This window comes from Dendrobates tinctorius, unplaced genomic scaffold (genome assembly GCF_039654945.1).
Source record: "Dendrobates tinctorius isolate UK_male_01 unplaced genomic scaffold, ASM3965494v1 ptg000226l, whole genome shotgun sequence".
NCBI classification, from domain to species: domain Eukaryota; kingdom Metazoa; phylum Chordata; class Amphibia; order Anura; family Dendrobatidae; genus Dendrobates; species Dendrobates tinctorius.
Window position 1 is genome coordinate 2,342,345 of NW_027361893.1, and position 22,806 is coordinate 2,365,150.

The following is a 22,806-nucleotide window of genomic DNA, read 5'->3' on the forward strand; positions in this document are numbered from 1 at the left end:
GCAAGAAGAGCCGGACTGCCCATCACTAGACCCCTGTACAGCTGTATAATGAGGCCCAGGCTTTATAGTGAAGGGACTGGAGGGAGAAGAGGGGAAAGGAGCAAGAAGAGCTGGACTGCCCATCACTAGACCCCTGTACAGCTGTATAATGAGGCCCAGGCTTTATAGTGAAGGGACTGGAGGGAGAAAAGAGGGGAAAGGAGCAAGAAGAGCCGGACTGCCCATCACTAGACCCCTGTACAGCTGTATAATGAGGCCCAGGCTTTATAGTGTAGGGACTGGAGGGAGAAAAGGAGCAAGAAGAGCCGGACTGCCCATCACTAGACCCCTGTACAGCTGTATAATGAGGCCCAGGCTTTATAGTGTAGGGACTGGAGGGAGAAAAGGAGCAAGAAGAGCCGGACTGCCCATCACTAGACCCCTGTACAGCTGTATAATGAGGCCCAGGCTTTATAGTGAAGGGACTGGAGGGAGAAAAGAGGGGAAAGGAGCAAGAAGAGCTGGACTGCCCATCACTAGACCCCTGTACAGCTGTATAATGAGGCCCAGGCTTTATAGTGAAGGGACTGGAGGGAGAAAAGAGGGGAAAGGAGCAAGAAGAGCTGGACTGCCCATCACTAGACCCCTGTACAGCTGTATAATGAGGCCCAGGCTTTATAGTGAAGGGACTGGAGGGAGAAAAGAGGGGAAAGGAGCAAGAAGAGCCGGACTGCCCATCACTAGACCCCTGTACAGCTGTATAATGAGGCCCAGGCTTTATAGTGTAGGGACTGGAGGGAGAAAAGGAGCAAGAAGAGCCGGACTGCCCATCACTAGACCCCTGTACAGCTGTATAATGAGGCCCAGGCTTTATAGTGAAGGGACTGGAGGGAGAAAAGAGGGGAAAGGAGCAAGAAGAGCTGGACTGCCCATCACTAGACCCCTGTACAGCTGTATAATGAGGCCCAGGCTTTATAGTGAAGGGACTGGAGGGAGAAAAGAGGGGAAAGGAGCAAGAAGAGCCGGACTGCCCATCACTAGACCCCTGTACAGCTGTATAATGAGGCCCAGGCTTTATAGTGAAGGGACTGAAGGGAGAAAAGAGGGGAAAGGAGCAAGAAGAGCTGGACTGCCCATCACTAGACCCCTGTACAGCTGTATAATGAGGCCCAGGCTTTATAGTGAAGGGACTGGAGGGAGAAAAGAGGGGAAAGGAGCAAGAAGAGCCGGACTGCCCATCACTAGACCCCTGTACAGCTGTATAATGAGGCCCAGGCTTTATAGTGAAGGGACTGGAGGGAGAAAAGAGGGGAAAGGAGCAAGAAGAGCCGGACTGCCCATCACTAGACCCCTGTACAGCTGTATAATGAGGCCCAGGCTTTATAGTGAAGGGACTGGAGGGAGAAAAGAGGGGAAAGGAGCAAGAAGAGCCGGACTGCCCATCACTAGACCCCTGTACAGCTGTATAATGAGGCCCAGGCTTTATAGTGAAGGGACTGGAGGGAGAAAAGAGGGGAAAGAGCAAGAAGAGCCGGACTGCCCATCACTAGACCCCTGTACAGCTGTATAATGAGGCCCAGGCTTTATAGTGAAGGGACTGGAGGGAGAAAAGAGGGGAAAGAGCAAGAAGAGCCGGACTGCCCATCACTAGACCCCTGTACAGCTGTATAATGAGGCCCAGGCTTTATAGTGAAGGGACTGGAGGGAGAAAAGAGGGGAAAGGAGCAAGAAGAGCCGGACTGCCCATCACTAGACCCCTGTACAGCTGTATAATGAGGCCCAGGCTTTATAGTGAAGGGACTGGAGGGAGAAAAGAGGGGAAAGGAGCAAGAAGAGCTGGACTGCCCATCACTAGACCCCTGTACAGCTGTATAATGAGGCCCAGGCTTTATAGTGTAGGGACTGGAGGGAGAAAAGGAGCAAGAAGAGCTGGACTGCCCATCACTAACCTGCACAGCTGTATAATGAGGCCCAGGCTTTATAGTGAAGGGACTGGAGGGAGAAAAGGAGCAAGAAGAGCCGGACTGCCCATCACTAACCTGCACAGCCGCACTTCACAAGCTAGACTCACTGTACTAGTAGACTGTATGGGCCGGGCTGAGGGCTCCTTCCAGGTGTTACGTCATTTCTGGGGGCGTGTCATACCGGGAGGGGGCGTGTTCTGACAGTAAGACAGGAAGAGAAGCCTCCATTACACATTTGTGTCAGGGTTGTGCCTAGGTCCAAGTGGCCAGAGGGACCTCTGCTGACGTCATGCCCATGTGACCAGAAGGGGCGGTGCCTCTTCCTCCGTAATGCAGAGCAGACAGAGGAAGATGCGAATGTCATGGCGGAATTTGGAGTATTTTGGGATCACGGATCAGGTAAGTGGATGTTCATGCAGAGCTGGGAGTCTCCCTGGGGAGAAGGGAGTGATGTTGCTTTCATGGGGCTGCATGTGCATGCTGGAGGGGGGTCTGCCTGGAAACAAGGGGGTGATGCTTACATGGGGCTGCATGTTGGAGGCGGGTCTGCCTGGGGAGAAGGGGGTGATGTTGCTTGCATGGGGCTGCATGTATGCTGGTGTGGGGGGTCTGCCTGGGGAGAAGGGGGTGATGTTGCTTGCATAGTGCTGCATGCTGGAGGAGGTGATGTTGCTTGCATGGGGCTGCATGCTGGAGGGGGGGGTCTGTCTGGGGAGAAGGGGGGGATGTTGCTTGCATGGGGCTGCATGCTGGAGGGGGGGTCTGTCTGGGGAGAAGGGGGGATGTTGCTTGCATGGGGCTGCATGTACATGCTGGTGTGGGGGGTCTGCCTGGGGAGAAGGGGGTGATGTTGTTTGCATAGTGCTGCATGCTGGAGGAGGTGATGTTGCTTGCATGGGGCTGCATGCTGGAGGGGGGGGTCTGTCTGGGGAGAAGGGGGGGATGTTGCTTGCATGGGGCTGCATACTGGAGGGGGGGTCTGTCTGGGGAGAAGGGGGGGATGTTGCTTGTATGGGGCTGCATGTGCATGCTGGAGGGGGGGTCTGCCTGCAAACAAGGGGGTGATGCTGCTTACATGGGGCTGCATGCTGGAGGGGAGGCCTGCCTGGGGACAAGGGGGTGATGTTGCTTGCATGGGGATGCATGCTGGAGGGGGATCTGGGTTTGATGCAGGGCATCACTATCTGTGTGTTCTTAGATTGAGATCAGTGGCCCAAGGTCAATTAACCCCTTAAAAACATCAGTTGCTTATTGAAAACAGTGATAATGGTCTGTTTGCTCACTTTGATGCCCAGAACCCATTTGGGCCAGGCTGGAGGGACCTGTTTTAAAAGTGGAACAATTAGAGAAAACGATCAATGCACAAAAAAAGCACACACCCATGAGTAAAAATGTGTATAGACCATGATACGAAAGAAGGTGTATAAAGAATTTTTATTAGTAGACAAAACAAACCACAATAAAATCAATTAAAAAGACAAAACACATCACATAGGTCCCATAAGGCAGCAATATAGCACACCACACTATAATATGGGTGGAGGCTCCATTATTCTCTATGTGGAGTGCGGCTCTGCGGGTGGAGGTCAGTGCCGGAGGCTCCATTATTCTCTATGTGGAGTGCGGCTCTGCGGGTGGAGGTCAGTGCTCGAGGCTCCATTATTCTCTATGTGGAGTGCGGCTCTGCGGGTGGAGGTTGGTGCTGGAGGCTCCATTATTCTCTATGTGGAGTGCGGCTCTGCGGGTGGAGGTCGGTGCTGGAGGCTCCATTATTATCTATGTGGAGTGCGGCTCTGTGGGTGGAGGTCGGTGCTGGAGGCTCCATTATTCTCTATGTGGAGTGTGGCTCTGCGGGTGGAGGTCAGTGCCGGAGGCTCCATTATTCTCTGTGGAGTGCGGCTCTGCGGGTGGAGGTCAGTGCCGGAGGCTCCATTATTCTCTGTGGAGAGCGGCTCTGTGGGTGGAGGTCGGTGCCGGAGGCTCCATTATTCTCTATGTGGAGTGCGGCTCTGCGGGTGGAGGTCGGTGCCGGAGGCTCCATTATTCTCTATGTGGAGTGTGGCTCTGTGGGTGGAGGTCAGTGCTGGAGGCTCCATTATTCTCTATGTGGAGTGCGGCTCTGCGGGTGGAGGTCGGTGCTGGAGGCTCCATTATTCTCTATGTGGAGTGCGGCTCTGTGAGTGGAGGTCGGTGCTGGAGGCTCCATTATTCTCTATGTGGAGTGCGGCTCTGCGGGTGGAGGTCGGTGCTGGAGGCTCCATTATTCTCTATGTGGAGTGCGGCTCTGCGGGTGGAGGTCGGTGCTGGAGGCTCCATTATTCTCTATGTGGAGTGCGGCTCTGTGAGTGGAGGTCGGTGCTGGAGGCTCCATTATTCTCTATGTGGAGTGCGGCTCTGCGGGTGGAGGTCGGTGCTGGAGGCTCCATTATTCTCTATGTGGAGTGCGGGTGGAGGTCGGTGCTGGAGGCTCCATTATTCTCTATGTGGAGTGCGGCTCTGTGAGTGGAGGTCGGTGCTGGAGGCTCCATTATTCTCTATGTGGAGTGCGGCTCTGCGGGTGGAGGTCGGTGCTGGAGGCTCCATTATTCTCTATGTGGACTGCGGGTGGAGGTTGGTGCTGGAGGCTCCATTATTCTCTATGTGGAGTGCGGCTCTGCGGGTGGAGGTCGGTGCTGGAGGCTCCATTATTATCTATGTGGAGTGCGGCTCTGTGGGTGGAGGTCGGTGCTGGAGGCTCCATTATTCTCTATGTGGAGTGCGGCTCTGCGGGTGGAGGTCGGTGCTGGAGGCTCCATTATTCTCTATGTGGAGTGCGGCTCTGCGGGTGGAGGTCAGTGCCGGAGGCTCCATTATTCTCTGTGGAGTGCGGCTCTGCGGGTGGAGGTCAGTGCCGGAGGCTCCATTATTCTCTGTGGAGTGCGGCTCTGTGGGTGGAGGTCGGTGCCGGAGGCTCCATTATTCTCTATGTGGAGTGCGGCTCTGCGGGTGGAGGTCGGTGCCGGAGGCTCCATTATTCTCTATGTGGAGTGTGGCTCTGTGGGTGGAGGTCAGTGCTGGAGGCTCCATTATTCTCTATGTGGAGTGCGGCTCTGCGGGTGGAGGTCGGTGCTGGAGGCTCCATTATTCTCTATGTGGAGTGCGGCTCTGTGAGTGGAGGTCGGTGCTGGAGGCTCCATTATTCTCTATGTGGAGTGCGGCTCTGCGGGTGGAGGTCGGTGCTGGAGGCTCCATTATTCTCTATGTGGAGTGCGGCTCTGCGGGTGGAGGTCGGTGCTGGAGGCTCCATTATTCTCTATGTGGAGTGCGGCTCTGTGAGTGGAGGTCGGTGCTGGAGGCTCCATTATTCTCTATGTGGAGTGCGGCTCTGCGGGTGGAGGTCGGTGCTGGAGGCTCCATTATTCTCTATGTGGAGTGCGGGTGGAGGTCGGTGCTGGAGGCTCCATTATTCTCTATGTGGAGTGCGGCTCTGTGAGTGGAGGTCGGTGCTGGAGGCTCCATTATTCTCTATGTGGAGTGCGGCTCTGCGGGTGGAGGTCGGTGCTGGAGGCTCCATTATTCTCTATGTGGAATGCGGCTCTGTGGGTGGAGGTCGGTGCTGGAGGCTCCATTATTCTCTATGTGGAGTGCGGCTCTGCGGGTGGAGGTCGGTGCTGGAGGCTCCATTATTCTCTATGTGGAGTGCGGCTCTGGGGGTGGAGGTCGGTGCTGGAGGCTCCATTATTCTCTATGTGGAGTGCGGCTCTGCGGGTGGAGGTCGGTGCTGGAGGCTCCATTATTCTCTATGTGGAGTGCGGCTCTGCAGGTGGAGGTCGGTGCTGGAGGCTCCATTATTCTCTATGTGGAGTGTGGCTCTGTGGGTGGAGGTCGGTGCTGGAGGCTCCATTATTCTCTATGTGGAATGCGGCTCTGTGGGTGGAGGTCGGTGCTGGAGGCTCCATTATTCTCTATGTGGAGTGTGGCTCTGCGGGTGGAGGTCGGTGCTGGAGGCTCCATTATTCTCTATGTGGAGTGCGGCTCTGCGGGTGGAGGTCGGTGCTGGAGGCTCCATTATTCTCTATGTGGAGTGCGGCTCTGCGGGTGGAGCGTGGGGGGCATTTCCTCTATTGATTTCTACTACAACTGTGGCCATATGGTGTTTTCTATACAAATCGATCCCCACTACATTCTCTCAACAGGAGTAGTTCCCTGACAGCCACTGTGCTCCAACACACACGCGCAGACATCTTGTGCTCCCCCTCTGACGCGATCCTATGTCTGGATCACGTCACAGCCACTTTGTAACACCGCGCTTTACTGCGCTTGCGCAGGTTCCCCGCGCCATCTTTTTGGTGGTTTCACCACCTGGGCGACGGTACAGCCTCTGAGCGCGCTCAGTCCAGCGTCTGACATCACTTCCGGTCATGTGACCGGTTCCCACATGTATATAAAACAGTATGTGGGATACAGGGCTCACTCACTGCTGAGGCACGGCGGTGCTTGCATCCTCCACTGCGCCACCAATGTTTGTACGTAGCTTTTAACTATGCGATCACCACTGAGTCTTGAGGATTTGTTTCCTGTATATTCATCTGGACATTTTTGTTTGCTTTACTGCAGTTTCGCCATACCAACAGGATCTCTGCTCCTCTAGCACCTGGACTATTGGCTATACTGGTATTTAATCAAGTCAGCTATTAAGACCTTTTTAATGCACAAATACTGCGACATAGCTATAATATAACTTTTTTAGACCACATTAGATGGATATAATGTTCTCCAATACACATACCTCATCATGATTGCAATTAGATATACTATGGGTATATGTGTGTGTGTGTATGTGTGTGTGTATATATATATATATATATATATATATATATATATATATATATATATATATACACACCGGGTGAGTCATAAAGGACGGATGTATTTGAAGTGGCTATAACTCACCACCAGGTGGAGGTAGAGATGTGCGGGAGGCGGGGTTATGTTTGTGAGGTGAAAGCATTGTTTTTATTTTAGTTTCAGTTTAAGCTATGGTGCCGTGGACGATAGAACATCGCGTTTTTGCGTACGACAGTTTTGTCAAGAATAATGAGTGTATCACAGCCGTTCAGCGTGAGTTTCGGCGTCATTTCAATATTCACAGAAATCAAGCTGTTCCCGCTCGTAACACTATCCTACGTTGGGTTGAAGCACTCCGTACACGAGGTACACTAATGAACAAACGACCACCGGGGGCTCCACGAACGGCTGCACAGCCCTAAGGTAACGGTGTGGTGCGCTATGGGCAAATATGGTGTGATCGGTCCGTACTTTTTCGAAGGCGATAATGGCAATACTGTTACCGTGAACTCACAACGTTATATCGCCATGATAAATAACTTCTTTGTTCCTGAGTTACGACGGCAACATATCCCCATCTCTAGTGTGTGGTTTCAACAAGATGGGGCAACGGCCCACACAGCCGGAGCAACAATGAACGTTCTTCGCCCTCTCTTCCCTGGTCGCATCATTTCCAGGTTTGGCGATATTAATTGGCCTCCTAGGTCCCCAGACCTGTCCATGTGCGATTATTACTTATGGGGTCACCTCAAATCACGTGTATACAAGCTTAAGCCTCGATCATTACAAGAACTGAAGGAAGCTATTCGAGTGGAAGTTGCCCAAATCGACAGAGTTGTGTTGGAACGTGTTGATGCCAACTTCCAAGAACGCCTTTGGAAATGCATCACTGATAATGGCCACCACATGGCAGATGTTGTTTTCCACACTTGAATTTGTCAAATATTTGTCAGTATACGTAACCAAATCTGTGAATACATTTATATTTAATAAATATTTAACGATTTTATGATTAGTTTAAAAACGTCCGTCCTTTATGACTCACCCGGTGTGTGTGTATGTATATACACTCACTGGCCACTTTATTAGGTACACCTGTCCAACTGTGTGTTAAGACTTAATTTCTAATCTGCCAATCACATGGCGGCAACTCAGTGCATTTAGGCATGTAGACATGGTCAAGACAATCTCCTGCAGTTCAAACCGAGCATCAGTATGGGGAAGAAAGGTGATTTGAGTGCCTTTGAACGTGGCATGATTGTTGGTGCCAGAAGGGCTGGTCTGAGAATTTCAGAAACTGCTGATCTACTGAGATTTTCACGCACAACCATCTCTAGGGTTTACAGAGAATGGTCCGAAAAAGAAAAAAAATCCAGTGAGCGGCAGTTCTGTGGCCGGAAATGCCATGTTGATGCCAGAGGTCAGAGGAGAATGGGCAGACTGGTTCGAGCTGATAGAAAGGCAACAGTGACTCAAATTGCCACCCGTTACAACCAAGGTAGGCAGAAGAGCATCTCTGAACGCACAGTGCGTCGAACTTTGAGGCAGATGGGCTACAGCAGCAGAAGACCACACCGGGTACCACTCCTCTCAGCTAAGAACAGGAAACTGAGGCTACAATTTGCACAAGCTCATCGAAATTGGACAGTAGAAGATTGGAAAAACGTTGCCTGGTCTGATGAGTCTCGATTTCTGCTGCGACATTCGGATGGTAGGGTCAGAATTTGGCGTAAACAACATGAAAGCATGGATCCATCCTGCCTTGTATCAACGGTTCAGGCTGGTGGTGGTGGTGTCATGGTGTGGGGAATTTTTTCTTGGCACTCTTTGGGCCCCTTGGTACCAATTGAGCATCGTTGCAACGCCACAGCCTACCTGAGTATTGTTGCTGACCATGTCCATCCCTTTATGACCACAATGTACCCAACATCTGATGGCTACTTTCAGCAGGATAATGCGCCATGTCATAAAGCTCGAATCATCTCAGATTGGTTTCTTGAACATGACAATGAGTTCACTGTACTCAAATGGCCTCCTCAGTCACCAGATCTCAATCCAATAGAGCATCTTTGGGATGTGGTGGAACGGGAGATTCGCATCAGGGATGTGCAGCCGACAAATCTGCGCCAACTGTGTGATGCCATCATGTCAATATGGTCCAAAATCTCTGAGGAATGCTTCCAGCACCTTGTTGAATCTCTGCCACGAAGAATTGAGGCAGTTCTGAAGGCAAAAGGGGGTCCAACCCGTTACTAGCATGGTGTACCTAATAAAGTGGCCAGTGAGTGTGTATATATATATATATATATATATATATGTGTGTGTGTGTGTGTATATATATATATATATATATATATATATATATATATATATGTGTGTGTGTGTGTGTGTATATATATATGTGTGTGTATATATATATATATATATATATATATATATATATATATATATATATATATATATATTACACTTTTATGTAATCACACTTCCTTTTACCTCTACATGTAGGATAATCCGCATTTTTCTGAAATATTGCCTAGCAGTGATAAACTATCAACCGGTGACTACCAAAACTCTACTTCCAAAGGGGTATGAGCTCACTCTAACTATACTTTGTTATATCTGCCGCCTCCTTGTTCCCCTTCAGTTGTGCTGAGTCTCTATGCTTTTTAATTGCTCCTATGACATTAAGACATTTGCCTTCAATAGTGTCTCTTCTTCGGATATAATTCCTATACTTGGTATATTCTGTATATAATTACTTGAATTCTTATTGTACATTCTTTTATTTTCAGCGACTATGTGATAAAGGCCGTTGTTAGGCCGAAACGTCAGCTGTCGCTTCATCACCGTCAAATAAATAATAAAAAGCTCACTAAAGCATATTTTATGTGTGCAGCGATTCCATATTGATTTCCTGGTGAGTGTGACAGGGATTAGGGAGAAATACAGACATTTGGTCCATCTAGTTGCCGACTTTAACAAAGGCAGCATGCGGTCTGCAGAGAGTATATAATGTCTGTGTATCTTTTTCCTTTACGTTGCGGGGGCCATATTCCAGCCATTGCTGTGGGATCTCTGATTTCTATCTACTCCACTGTGTATAGGATAATGGAGGATAATAAAGTAGTTATGGACGTGAGGTAACTCACATTGTGCAGTGACTCTGTTTTCCCATATAGTGACGGATATTCTTGTTGCCAAAACTGTGATTTTTTTTTTTTTCCAACTTTTAACCTTTTTTAAACCCCTCTGATCAGTGCGATCATACAACATACAAGCCTCTGATGGGTCCGGTGATGCACTGTACTACTGTAGTGCCGTGTACCATCACTGCCTGTCAGTGTAATACTAACGGCCCCATACACATGAGATAAGTGTTGGCTGAACAGTCATTTGGCAGACGGCTATCTCTCCCGACTCCCCCATACATACAAATATTCCAGCTTTCCTGTGGTCTGTATGAGAGTCGCCTCCAGACTCCTCTTGAGGAGGATTATCTATAAGAAGAACAAACGGGTTATCCTCTGAAATTCAGGATGCCAGATCCTTCTCTGCCCTGACATCATCTGTCAGGAGGCTCTGAAATACATTATATGGTCGGCCAAACCCCCCGAAATCAGTGATTTCATCTAACTTTAGTCTGATATGTATGGGGGCGATAAAAGGTAACTTATTGGACGCTGCCTCTGGCCCGGCCTAATAGACCTTCATACATTACAGCCCAGACACCATTATTAGGCGTGTAAGTATTGTAGTAACTAGGCCGCCCCATACTATCGAGTACTTGGGGGCTGAGGGCATTCAGCCAAACTCTGTCACACCTTCTTAGATGCCATGTTTGCAGCAAGTGGTTAAACTGCCAGGGTTTTTGTTGCAGGCGCACCTGTGCCGTCCCTGTGGTGTACATCTATGTTCTGGGGCCCAAAGGGGCTTTTTTTTCTTTAAATAAATGTTAATTTTAAAAAAATATCCAAATGTGTCTTATGCTTTTTGCACGTTTTTTTTTTTTTTTTAACCCCTTTCCGTCCGCTGAAGGGATAGTACTTCAGTGGTGAGGATCCCCTGCTTTGAGGTGGGCTCCGGCGTTGAGCCCATCTTAAAGCCGTGACATGTCACCTGTTATAAACAGCTGACATGCGCCCGCAATAGGTGCAGATGGAATCGCAATCCGCCCGCACCTATTAACTAGTTGAATCCAGCTGTCAAACACTGACAGCGGGCATTTAACTAGCGCTTCTGGATCCCGGCCAGAAATGAGCTCATCATCGACCCCCGTCACGTGATCGGGGGTCAGCGTCGCGTTGCCATGACAACCAGAGGTCTCATTGAAACCTCTATGGTTGTTGCCGGCATATTGTGTGGCCCACCCGGTGGTCGGCGCTCATAGCAGTGCAGTAAATCTGCTACACATAGGCGAGCTGAGCATCGCCGAGGCTATTGAAGCATGTCAAAAGTTAAAAAAAAAAAAAAAAAAAAAAAGTTTAAATCACACCCCTTTCGCCCCAATCAAAATAAAACAATAAAATAATGTGTTGTACAAGAATTGTTGATGACAATTTCCATTTGAAACATTTTAACCCCTTAACGTCCAGTGACTGATATAGTCCGTCATTGGTCGTCCCCCTGCTTTGAGAGGTTCGGCAGTGAGCCGGCATCAAACTCAGGACATGTCAGCTGTTTTCAACATTTGACATGTGCCCGCAATAGGCGCAGGTGGAATCGCTATCCACCTGCGCCTATTAACCCGTTAAACGCCGCTGTCAAACGCTGACAGTGGCGTTTAACCTGCGCTTCCGGCTGCCAGGCCGGAAGTGCGTGCATCGCCGCCTCCTGTCACATGATTGGAGGTCAGCGATGCGTTGGCATAAAACTAGAGGTCTCCTGGAGACCTCTATGTTAGTTGATGCCGCATTGCTATGAGCGCCACCCGGTGGTCGGCATTCGTAGCAATGCTGTCCTTCTGCTACATACAGGCGATCTGCGCATTGCCTATATGTAGCAGAGCCAATCAAGTATGGGATGCTTCTAGTCTCCCATGGAGGCTATTGAAGCATGCCAAAATTAAAAAAAAAAAAAAAAAAAGTTTTAAAAAAAATATATACAGTGCCTACAAGTAGTATTCAACCCCCTGCAGATTTAGCAGGTTTGATAAGATGCAAATAAGTTAGAGCCTTCAAACTTCACACAAGAGCAGGATTTATTAACAGATGCATAAATCTTACAAACCAAAAAGTTATGTTGCTCAGTTAAATTTTAATAAATTTTAAACATAAAAGTGTGGGTCAATTATTATTCAACCCCTAGGTTTAATATTTTGTGGAATAACCCTTGTTTGCAATTACAGCTAATAATCGTCTTTTATAAGACCTGATCAGGCCGGCACAGGTCTCTGGAGTTATCTTGGCCCACTCCTCCATGCAGAACTTCTCCAAGTTATCTAGGTTCTTTGGGTGTCTCATGTGGACTTTAATCTTGAGCTCCTTCCACAAGTTTTCAATTGGGTTAAGGTCAGGAGACTGACTAGGCCACTCCAACACCTTGATTTTTTTCCCTCTTGAACCAGGCCTTGGTTTTCTTGGCTGTGTGCTTTGGGTCGTTGTCTTGTTGGAAGATGAAATGACGACCCATCTTAAGATCCTTGATGGAGGAGCGGAGGTTCTTGGCCAAAATCTCCAGGTAGGCCGTGCTATCCATCTTCCCATGGATGCGGACCAGATGGCCAGGCCCCTTGGCTGAGAAATAGCCCCACAGCATGATGCTGCCACCACCATGCTTGACTGTAGGGATGGTATTCTTGGGGTCGTATGCAGTGCCATCCAGTCTCCAAACGTCACGTGTGTGGTTGGCACCAAAGATCTCGATCTTGGTCTCATCAGACCAGAGAACCTTGAACCAGTCTGTCTCAGAGTCCTCCAAGTGATCATGAGTAAACTGTAGACGAGCCTTGACATGACGCTTTGAAAGTAAAGGTACCTTACGGGCTCGTCTGGAACGGAGACCATTGCGGTGGAGTACGTTACTTATGGTATTGACTGAAACCAATGTTCCCACTGCCATGAGATCTTCCTGGAGCTCCTTCCTTGTTGTCCTTGGGTTAGCCTTGACTCTTCGGACAAGCCTGGCCTCGGCACGGGAGGAAACTTTCAAAGGCTGTCCAGGCCGTGGAAGGCTAACAGTAGTTCCATAAGCCTTCCACTTCCGGATGATGCTCCCAACAGTGGAGACAGGTAGGCCCAACTCCTTGGAAAGGGTTTTGTACCCCTTGCCAGCCTTGTGACCCTCCACGATCTTGTCTCTGATGGCCTTGGAATGCTCCTTTGTCTTTCCCATGTTGACCATGTATGAGTGCTGTTCACAAGTTTGGGGAGGGTCTTAAATAGTAAGAAAAGGCTGGAAAAAGAGATAATTAATCCAAACATGTGAAGCTCATTGTTCTTTGTGCCTGAAATACTTCTTAATACTTTAGGGGAACCAAACAGAATTCTGGTGGTTTGAGGGGTTGAATAATAAATGACCCTCTGAATAAACTTTTCACAATTTAAAAAAAAATTAAACAAAGAAATAACATTCTTTTTTGCTGCAGTGCATTTCACACTTCCAGGCTGATCTACAGTCCAAATGTCACAATGCCAAGTTAATTCCGAATGTGTAAACCTGCTAAATCTGCTGGGGGTTGAATACTACTTGTAGGCACTGTATATTTGTTTAAATCACCCCCCTTTCGCCCCATTCAAAATAAAACAATTAAAAAAAAAAAAAAAAAAAAAGTCACACATACGCATTGGGTATCGCCGTGTTCAGAATCGCCCGATCTATCAATAAAAAAAAAAAGAATTGACCCGATCGCTAAACGGTGTAGCGAGGGAAAAAAAAAAGTGAAACCTCCAGAATTACATTTTTTTTAATCGCCGCAACATTACATTAAAATGCAATAATGGGCGATCAAATGATTGTATCTGCACAAAATTGGTATCGTTAAAAACATCACCTCGGCTCGCAAAAAATAATCCCTCACCCAACCCGAGATCATGAAAATGGCGCCTTTTTTTTTTTTAGCAAACTTGGGAATTTTTTTTCACCACTTAGAAAAGAACCTAGACATGTTTGGTGTCGCTGAACTCGTAATGACCTGGAGAATCATAATGGCAGGTCAGTTTTAGCATTTAGTGAGCCTAGCAAGAAGGCCAAGCAAAAAACAAGTGTGGGATTGCACTTTTTTTTTACAATTTCAACGCACTTTGAATTTTTTTTCCCATTTTGTAGTACACGACATAGTAAATACAATGGTGTCGTTCAAAAGTACAACTTGTCCCGCAAAAAACAAGCCCTCACATGGCCATATTGACGGAAAAATAAAAATATTATGGATCTGGAAAGAAGGGGAGCGAAAACTGCAAAACCAAAAATACCCCTTGTCGTTAAGGGGTTATTATCTGTTTGTTTGTTTTTCTAGTAATATAGGAAAGCCTAAGGCCAGAAATAATCCCATAAATCACTGTACATGGAGACTTTGGGATCAGATAATTCCTGTCTGCTGTGTTTGTGCAAACAAAAAATCTTTTCTAAAAGCCTCAAACTTCTGTGTGTGACTCAGAGCTGAGATCTAACGTGATAGAAGATTACAGTGCGGGGAAGACGGGAAACCTTCATATAGACGGCCGGTGGGGATGGAGTCAGTGACGGACTCTGGCCAAATATGTTTCTAGAGCCGTAGTAGAAGATGAAGATGTCGTCCTCATCATGAAGTAGTTATTTCTCCTGTCACGTGTAATGAATATCTCCTGCAGTATTGCTAATGCCGATTCTAGTGTCGGTAATGAGACGAGAATTAGCGTTATGGAAGATGAGTCTATGAGGAACGTATTCAGCTGCCGACTCCGAGGGAGAAACTGCTTGTTGTCTGTGGCCTAAATATATAGGTTTTATTAGTAGATGTAAAGAAGGAAACTAAATACTGTAAAATAATAAATCTCATATGTTTCCCTTATTATCTCCAGTAATTGTATTATTACACAGGATTTTTATGATGTTACATCGGCTCATCTTCTCATTCAGGTCTCTACAATATCGGATCCTCTCAGTGGACATCTTGAATATTAGGATAATTTTCCTGATTTACCCATCAAAGATGGATATGGACAGAGACAAGATGGCGGAGAGGATATTACACCTCACCCTAGAGATCCTCTTCCGGCTTACTGGAGAGGTGAGAGATTCTGATGACGTCACATTACATCATTCTTATCTATGGGAATAACAGATGGACAGAACTGGAGAGGTGAGGACTCTGGAAATGTCTGTAGTGAGATTTATTAATGTGTCTCTCCATATCCAGGATTACACAGTAGTGAAGAAGACCTCTAGTGAGCGCTGTCAGGACCCTGTGTCTGAGGGATGGGGAAGACCCCTGAGCCCAATCACGGGACCTCCACCTCACCCCCTGATACATGAGGACATCAATGACCAGAAGATCCTAGATCTCATCTACAAGATGATTGAGCTGCTGACTGGAGAGGTGACACTGCTGGGAATGCTGGGACATTATACAGTAACGCTATGAAGGTATCGGGGGAATGACGGTATCATTGTATGTGTCAGGTTCCTATAAGGTGTCAGGATGTCGCTGTCTATTTCTCCATGGAGGAGTGGGAGTATTTAGAAGGACACAAAGATGTGTACAAGGACATGATGATGGAGGTTCCCCAGCCCCTCACATCACCAGGTAATAGACAGGACTAAATACACACGGCCTATAATTATCTGTATGTAAAGAATGAATTCAGTCCCTGTATGTGTTTCCTCCAGTTCTATCCAGTAAGAGGACAACACCAGAGAGATGTCCCCATCCTCTTCTTCCACAGGATTATAAACAAGGAAATCCCCATGCTCCTCAGGATCATCAGGTAGATGGAGAGAAGGTGTCATGAGATCTCCCCTATGATGTGTAGACGGCTGTGAAGGTCTTGTGCTCAGTGTTGTTTTGCCACAAGTATCATATGTTTTATGCTTGGAATATAACTGAAACTATGATTCTACCGCTCCTCTGGTTTTTATGTGAAAATTGTAGAAAGGATGATGCCTCTACACTGTGACATACCTTCAAATATTTGTAGACACCTATTAAAAGGAATCTGTCACCCTTTTTTTGGCCTTGCAGCTGCCGGCATACACATCGGGGGCTTATCTACAGCATTCTGTAATGCTGTAGATAAGCCCCCGATGTAACCTGAAAGAGAAGAAAAACACGTTATATTATACTCACCGAGGTGGGCGGTCCGGTCCGATTGTTGTCGCCGTCCCGTCCGGCATCTCCCTTCTTCATGCGATGACATCCTCTTCTCCCGTCCTGTAATGGCTCCGGCACAGGCGCATTGCTCTTCCCTGTTGCGGGCAGAGCAGAGTCCTGCAGTGCGCACACATCGGGAAAGGTCTGCCACCTGCGCACTGCAGAATTCTGCTCTGCCCTCAACAGGGCAGAGCAATGCGCCTGCGCTGGATCCATTACAGGACGGGAGAAGAGGACGTCATCGCATGAAGAAGGGAGGCGCCGGACGGGACGGCGACACCCATGGGACCGGACCGCCCACCTCGGTGAGTATATTATAGCGCGTTTTTCTTCTCTTTCAGGTTACATCGGAGGCTTATCTACAGTATTACACAATGCTGTAGATAATCCCCCAATGTGTATGCTGGCAGCTGCAAGGCCAAAAAAAAGGGTGACAGATTCCCTTTAAGTCTCCTCTTCCTTTTTACAAGGTAAACATTCCCAAACCTTTTAACCGTTCCTCGTAGGACATACTTTGCAGTCTGCTCACCATCCTGGTAGCTCTTCTCTGAACTTGCTCCTGCTTTTCTATGTTTTTTTTTTTTTTTTTTTTGGTGCCACATCACATTTGAAGTCACTTTGAGGGGGTCTACATGATACAAAATAGCAAAAATTGACACCATTCTAAAAACTGCACCCCTCAAGGTGCTCAAAACCACATTCAAGAAGTTTATTAACTGTTCAGGTGGTTCAATGGAATTTTTGGAATGATTAAAAAAAAATAAACATTTAACTTCTTAGAACTCTCTCCAGGTATCCCCAGTGCACCCTGTCAAAGGCTTTTTCAGCATCAAGAGACAGGAAAGCACTGGGTTCACCCGATATCTCCACCAGTCCAATCAAGTCAAGCATCCGTCTGGTGCCATCCTTAGATTGCCTACCTGTCACAAAACCAACTTGGTCTGGAGCCACTAAGGCCGGGATCACTTTATGAAGTCTATCCGCCACTAGTTTGGCATAAATTTTTACATCACAATTTAGGAGTGAAATGGGCCTAAAATTACCCGGGGTGTCTGCAGGTTTCCCTGGCTTGGGTAGCGTGATAATAATCGCTTCCAAGTTGTCTGGAGAAATTGACCCTTTATTTTGCCAAAAATTGAAGGTTTTTAACAGAAAAGGGGACAGAGTGGATGTAAATTGTTTGTAATATTCGTATGGCAGCCCATCGGGGCCCGGGGCAGAGTTAGACTTAGTCATTTTGATGGCACCTAGGATTTCATGTGTAGTAAAGGGAAGATTAAGTTCCTCTAATTGCTCATCTGAGACCCGGGGAAGATCCAGGGTGTCTAGAAAGCCCTGTATATCCACTTGAGTCGGCTGACGTGTTGGAATCATATTTTAGATTATACAGGGCCTCATAATATTTCGCAAATGCTTCTGCTATTTCAATGGGATGTCTAGTGATTGTTCCATTTGGGTCCCTCAGGAATTCTATTTTAGATTGAATCTCACGTTTTTTCGTCTTTCTTGCCAATACGGACCCCGCTCTATCCCCCATAGCATAAAATGTCGATCTATTTTTTTTTTTTTTTTAGATTATGTTCGTATTTTTGCAGGAGTAGGGATCTTAGTTGGAATCTATGGGTTACAATTTCTTTAGTCAAGTTAGGGGTTGCTTTGGCTTTATTCAGGGATTCAAGGTGATGAATACGGGTTAATATATATTTAATATCTGCGTCTTTTTGCCGTTTTTGGATGGAGGCTAGTTTTATGAACTGCCCCCTGACTACTGCTTTATGAGCAGCCCACAGGGTCTCGTCAGAAATTTCCCCATTGTTATTAAGTTTGAAATATTCTGTTAACCCTAAGTCTACTTCATCATGTACCTTCTGCCTACCAAGCAAGCTAGTATTCAATCTCCACCTGGGGGAATTTTGAACATTAAAGCCACCCTGAACAGACAGAGATCGGCGCATGATCTGTCCAAGTGATTAAACCAATATCAGCTGCAACACAATTACTTATAGATTTGCTGTCGACCAAAAAGAAATCAATTCTACTGTATGAGCGATGCCTGGAAGAGAAGAATGTATAGTCTCTTTCTGATGCGTGTAAATATCTCCAGATGTCATGAAAATGGAATTCATTGATGAGATGCTTAAGTTCCTTAGCATGTGAGATGTTGATGTTGGAGCAATCCATGGAGCGTATAACAGGTATATTAAAATCTCCACAGATGATTTCCGCCCCTGTGTCAGTATCTTTGAATGCTTGGAAAAATTTCCTAGCAAAGGTCAATTGCGATGAATTTGGGGAGTAGACCGTTGCCAAGGTATAAGGGACGCTGTTGATATAACAAGACAAAATAATATATCTTCCATCTGCTCCATAACTGACATTTATCAATTTAAAGGCCACTGAGTTCTTTATTAAAATGGCCACTCCTCCTTTTTTTTTTTTTTTTTTTTTTTTTAAGTCATTAGCAAAAAAGGCGTGTTGAAACCTGGGATGAAGTAGCCGTTTATTATCTGTGGAAAGAAGGTGGGTCTCCTGAATGCACGCTATATCACAGTTAGATGCCTTCACCTCTCTCCACATCATTGACCTTTTTGCTGGGGAGTTGAGTCCGTTCACATTAATAGACAATATCTTAATTCTCATATTGGAGGCGCAGGAGGGTTTGAATTCCTAGGAACGCCATCAGGGATGAGAAGGGCTAGACCAACAAGGAATTGAAAGAAATTTCCGAAAAAAATTAAAGAACATTTGTGAGAAGAACAAAAACAAAGTTCCATCAACACCGGTTTGCCCCGAGTAGGGTGACCGGAGTATAACCACTCGCCATAGGCGAGAACATCAGGGGGGGCTACGTGACATCCCGTGTCACAGGAGCAAGGACAGCAGGTGCCATAAGCAGGAAGGAGTCCCAGCTAAGTTGCTGACCATTCAGGGTTAATCCTGTCTGGAGATCTTCTTTGATTCTCCCGCCCGCCAGGGTTTGGTGGGTGGGCTATTCCCCAGTCATCCAGCAATTTGCCCAGCCGAGGAGTATGACATATGTAAGTGCCTCCATCTTTGAAAATTATCATCCTCACCGGAAAACCCCACTTGTACTTGATGTCTTGATCTCTAAGGAGTTTAGAAAGGTGGGCGAATTCTCTTCTTTTATTAAGAGTTGTAGCAGAAAGATCTGGGAAGATTTTTAGTCCCATGAAAGTGTGTGGCAGGGCTGGACTTTCCCTCAGTGTGTACAGCACAGCTTCTTTTGTTTTATAGAAATGAAGTCTAGCCAGGACATCTTTAGGCAGAGCTGGATCTATGCCTTTGGATTTAGGACTCTGAATTCTGTCCACTATCAGGTCTCTGGCGTCCCATCTAGGAAGTATAAGCTGCAGAAACTTGTGGAAGTATTCATGGAGGTCTTTATCTGCTACAGATGAGGGAATCCCTCTGATTTTTAGGTTATTTCTTCGGGATCTGTCCTCTATATCACTGATTTTAAGTTTTAATGCCTCCACCTCCTTTTCTAAAGCTGTGTTAGCGTCTATCAGATTGTTATGTGATGTTGCAAATTCAGCCATTTTAGTTTCTACGTGCTCTGTGCGATCACCCAGAGACCTGATTTCTTCCTTCAGCTCTCTGACTATTTCTCTGAGATCACCCTGTAGGAAAGCCCTCAGCGTTTTCAGCAGAGATTGCATTGTTTCCTCTGTCAGAGGAATGCCTGTATTGCCTCTCACGCAGCCTGTATCTCCTTGTGAGGAGTGGGAAGACGCTGAGTGGGAAGCCAGCGCCATCTTGCTTGGTGAGGAGACTTCCCTATCCCGGGGGTAAAAGTCTGTCAGCTTGGCTGGAGTGCCAGTTTTTTTTTTAGGTCTCAACTTGGGCATCTCTGAGGGCTGGGGTTACTCACACCTCCTGTAGCTGGTAATCCTGTTATCTGTGAGCTGATAAGAGCCGGTTTATCCTGCTGAAGCACAGAGCTCTCCTTTCAAGCAGCCGTCGCCATCAGCATGCAGGCCACACCCCCAACATTTAACTTCTCAAAAAATTTACTTCAGATCCAAAGTTTTTCTTTATTTTTCTAAAGGTAACAGGAGAAATTGGACCCCGAAAATTGTGCAATTTGTCCTCAGTACGCTGATACCCCATATGTGGGGGGGAACCACTGTTTGGGCGCATGGCAGAGCTCAGAAGGGAAGGAGCGCCGTTTGATGCAAAATTGGCTGGAATTGAGATCTGACGCCCTGTCGCGTTTGGAGAGCCTCTGATGTGCCTAAACAATGGAAACCCCCCCCACAATTGACACCACTTTGGAAACTATACCCCCCAAAGAACTTATCTTGATGTGTGGTGAGCACTTTGAATCCCCCAAGTGCTTCACAGAAGCTTATAATGTAGAGTCGTGAACAAAAAAAAATCATTTTTTCCACAAAAATGGTCTTTTTGTCCCCAATTTTTTTATTTTCTCAAGGGAAACAGGAGAAATTGAACCCCAAAACTTGTTGTGAAATTTCTCTTGATTATTCAGATACCCCATATTTAGGGGAATACTACTTTTGAGGCACAGTGCAAAGCTCAGAAGGGAGGAGGCGCCATATTGGAGTTAAGAGTTTGCTGGAATGGTATAAGAGTGCCATGTCACATTGTATAGCCACTGAGGTGCCAGAACAAGAGTCCCCCCCCCCCCCCCCCCATATGTGAACTCATTTTACAAACTACACTCCCCAATGAATTCATCTAGGGGTGCAGTGATCATATTAACACCACAAGTGCCTCACAGAATTTTATACCACTGAGCGGTGAAGAATGAATAAATAACATTTTTACCTTTAAAATGTTGTTTTAGCCCCAAGTTTTTAATTTTTCTAAGGCCTAATAAGAAATTTTTTTTACAACAAACTGAGGTCCATTTTTTTCCTGAGTGTGCCAATATCCTACATGTAATTGGAAAATATTTTTCAGGCACAGTGTAAAGCTCCGAAGGCAAGGAGTGACAGATTTTACTGTTAGGGTTTGCAGGTGCCATGACCACTGGGTTAGCCCATGAGGTGCCCACCTCTCAATGAGTCCATCTAGGGGTGCAGTGATCATATTGGCACCATGGATGTGTCACAGAATTTTATAGCATTGGGCAGTAAAGACAAAATAACAACATCTTTGTTTTAGCCAAAGATTTTACATTTTCACACAAGTGGGGAAAAATGTATGGAGGGGAGCCACGTGTGTCCGAGGTGTGCGGAGGGGAGCCGCGTGTGTCCGAGGTGTGCGGAGCGGAATGTATATAACACATGAACATCATGATGTTTCGGTGTAATAACCTTTCTCAAACACTGGATGGGGGCACTGCACAATTTATAAAGCAATTTGTTAAAGGGAAGGTGCCACAATTTGTCTTTTGTATTAAAAATGATTATATAAATTTTGATACAAAATAAAAAATTTTAACTTTAATATTTTTTATTAATTATTTTTGCAGCCACGGGCGCTGCCATTTTGCTTTTCAGGAGTGTAAGAGACACTTACACCCTGCAAATATGGCTACCCTGGGCATAGGAGACAGCAGTCGGCTGCCGACTCAATAACGTGCATTGAGCAGCTCCCCGCTGTGATCTGGGCACGCCCCCTGGGCTGTCCACATCACAGCAGAGGGAGGAGATCGGCGCCGTATTACTGGAGCCCACAGTGTATACTGTGAGCTCCACTTTTCCCCTATAACTTCTGGGCTCAATGTGAGCCATGCTGTTATAGGAGACTGGAGAGACCAGGACTGGGGGAGAGGGGAGAGGAGCAGCATGCCGTGTTACAATGTATCAGCAGCTCACTTTACAGGTGTTGAGATCCTCTGCTCTGAGAGCTGCACAGACCGTCTGCTGAGCCGTGTATTTAAGCCTCTCCTGTGTGATACTACTGAGCCGTGTATCTAATCCTCTCCTGTGTGATACTGTCTGCTGAGCCGTGTATCTAATCCTCTCCTGTGTGATACTGCTGAGCCGTGTATCTAATCCTTCCTGTGTGATACTGACTGCTGAGCTGTGTATCTAATCCTCTCCTGTGTGATACTGTCTGCTGAGCCGTGTATCTAATGCTATCCTGTGAGATACTGACTGCTGAGCCGTGTATCTAATCCTCTCCTGTGTGATACTGACTGCTGAGCCATGTGCACATACCCTAATGGTGCTGATCTCCATGAGCCCAGCGAAGAAAGGGGTGGATAGCAGGATGTAATAACATAATATCTACTCCACAAGTGGTAATGTCACTGCCATCCCTCTGTGCCTGGTCTCTCCCCATGTGTGTTCTCCACCCTCTGTGCCTGGTCTCTCTCCCCATGTGTACTCTATCCCCGTGTGCTCATCTCCCTGTGCCTGGTCTGTCTCCCCCTGTGTGCTCTCCATCCCCCTGTGCCAGTGTATAAAATTGGCCCAGGCCATATTATACCCCTCTGGGTCAGAATATACCCCAGCTGCTGTGTATCAGATTGTTCACGCTTTTGAGAACCATCAAAAACAGGGCTCCAGGCAGCACAAAGGGGGGGCATAGAAAGCACACAGGGGGCAGAGACAGTGAAAGGGGCCACAGGCAGCACACTGGGGGGCAGAGACAGTGCGCAGGGCCCCTGTGTGATGCCTGGGACCCCATTCACTGTCTCTGCCCCCTTTGTGCGCTGCCTGGGGCCCCGTTTTTGATGGTTCTCAAATTTGTGAAAAATCTGATCTACAGCAGCTGGGGTATATTCTGACCCGGAGTGGTATAATATGGCCTAGG

At 47.1% G+C, this 22,806-nt stretch overlaps 2 protein-coding genes across 2 annotated transcripts in view; one reads left to right on the forward strand and one right to left on the reverse strand.

Annotated features, from left to right (window-relative positions):
- LOC141059300 (uncharacterized) overlaps positions 1-22,806 on the forward strand; it is a 370,224-nt gene that overhangs the window by 295,889 nt on the left and 51,529 nt on the right. Inside the window, exons 4-5 of the mRNA XM_073555628.1 lie at positions 15,372-15,495; positions 15,579-15,676. Coding sequence (XP_073411729.1) covers positions 15,372-15,495; positions 15,579-15,676 — 222 coding nt within the window. The remainder of the gene's footprint in view (positions 1-15,371; positions 15,496-15,578; positions 15,677-22,806) is intronic.
- Positions 1-22,806, reverse strand: part of LOC141059299 (uncharacterized) — a 779,988-nt gene that overhangs the window by 46,087 nt on the left and 711,095 nt on the right. The gene's annotated exons all lie outside the window — the stretch shown is intronic.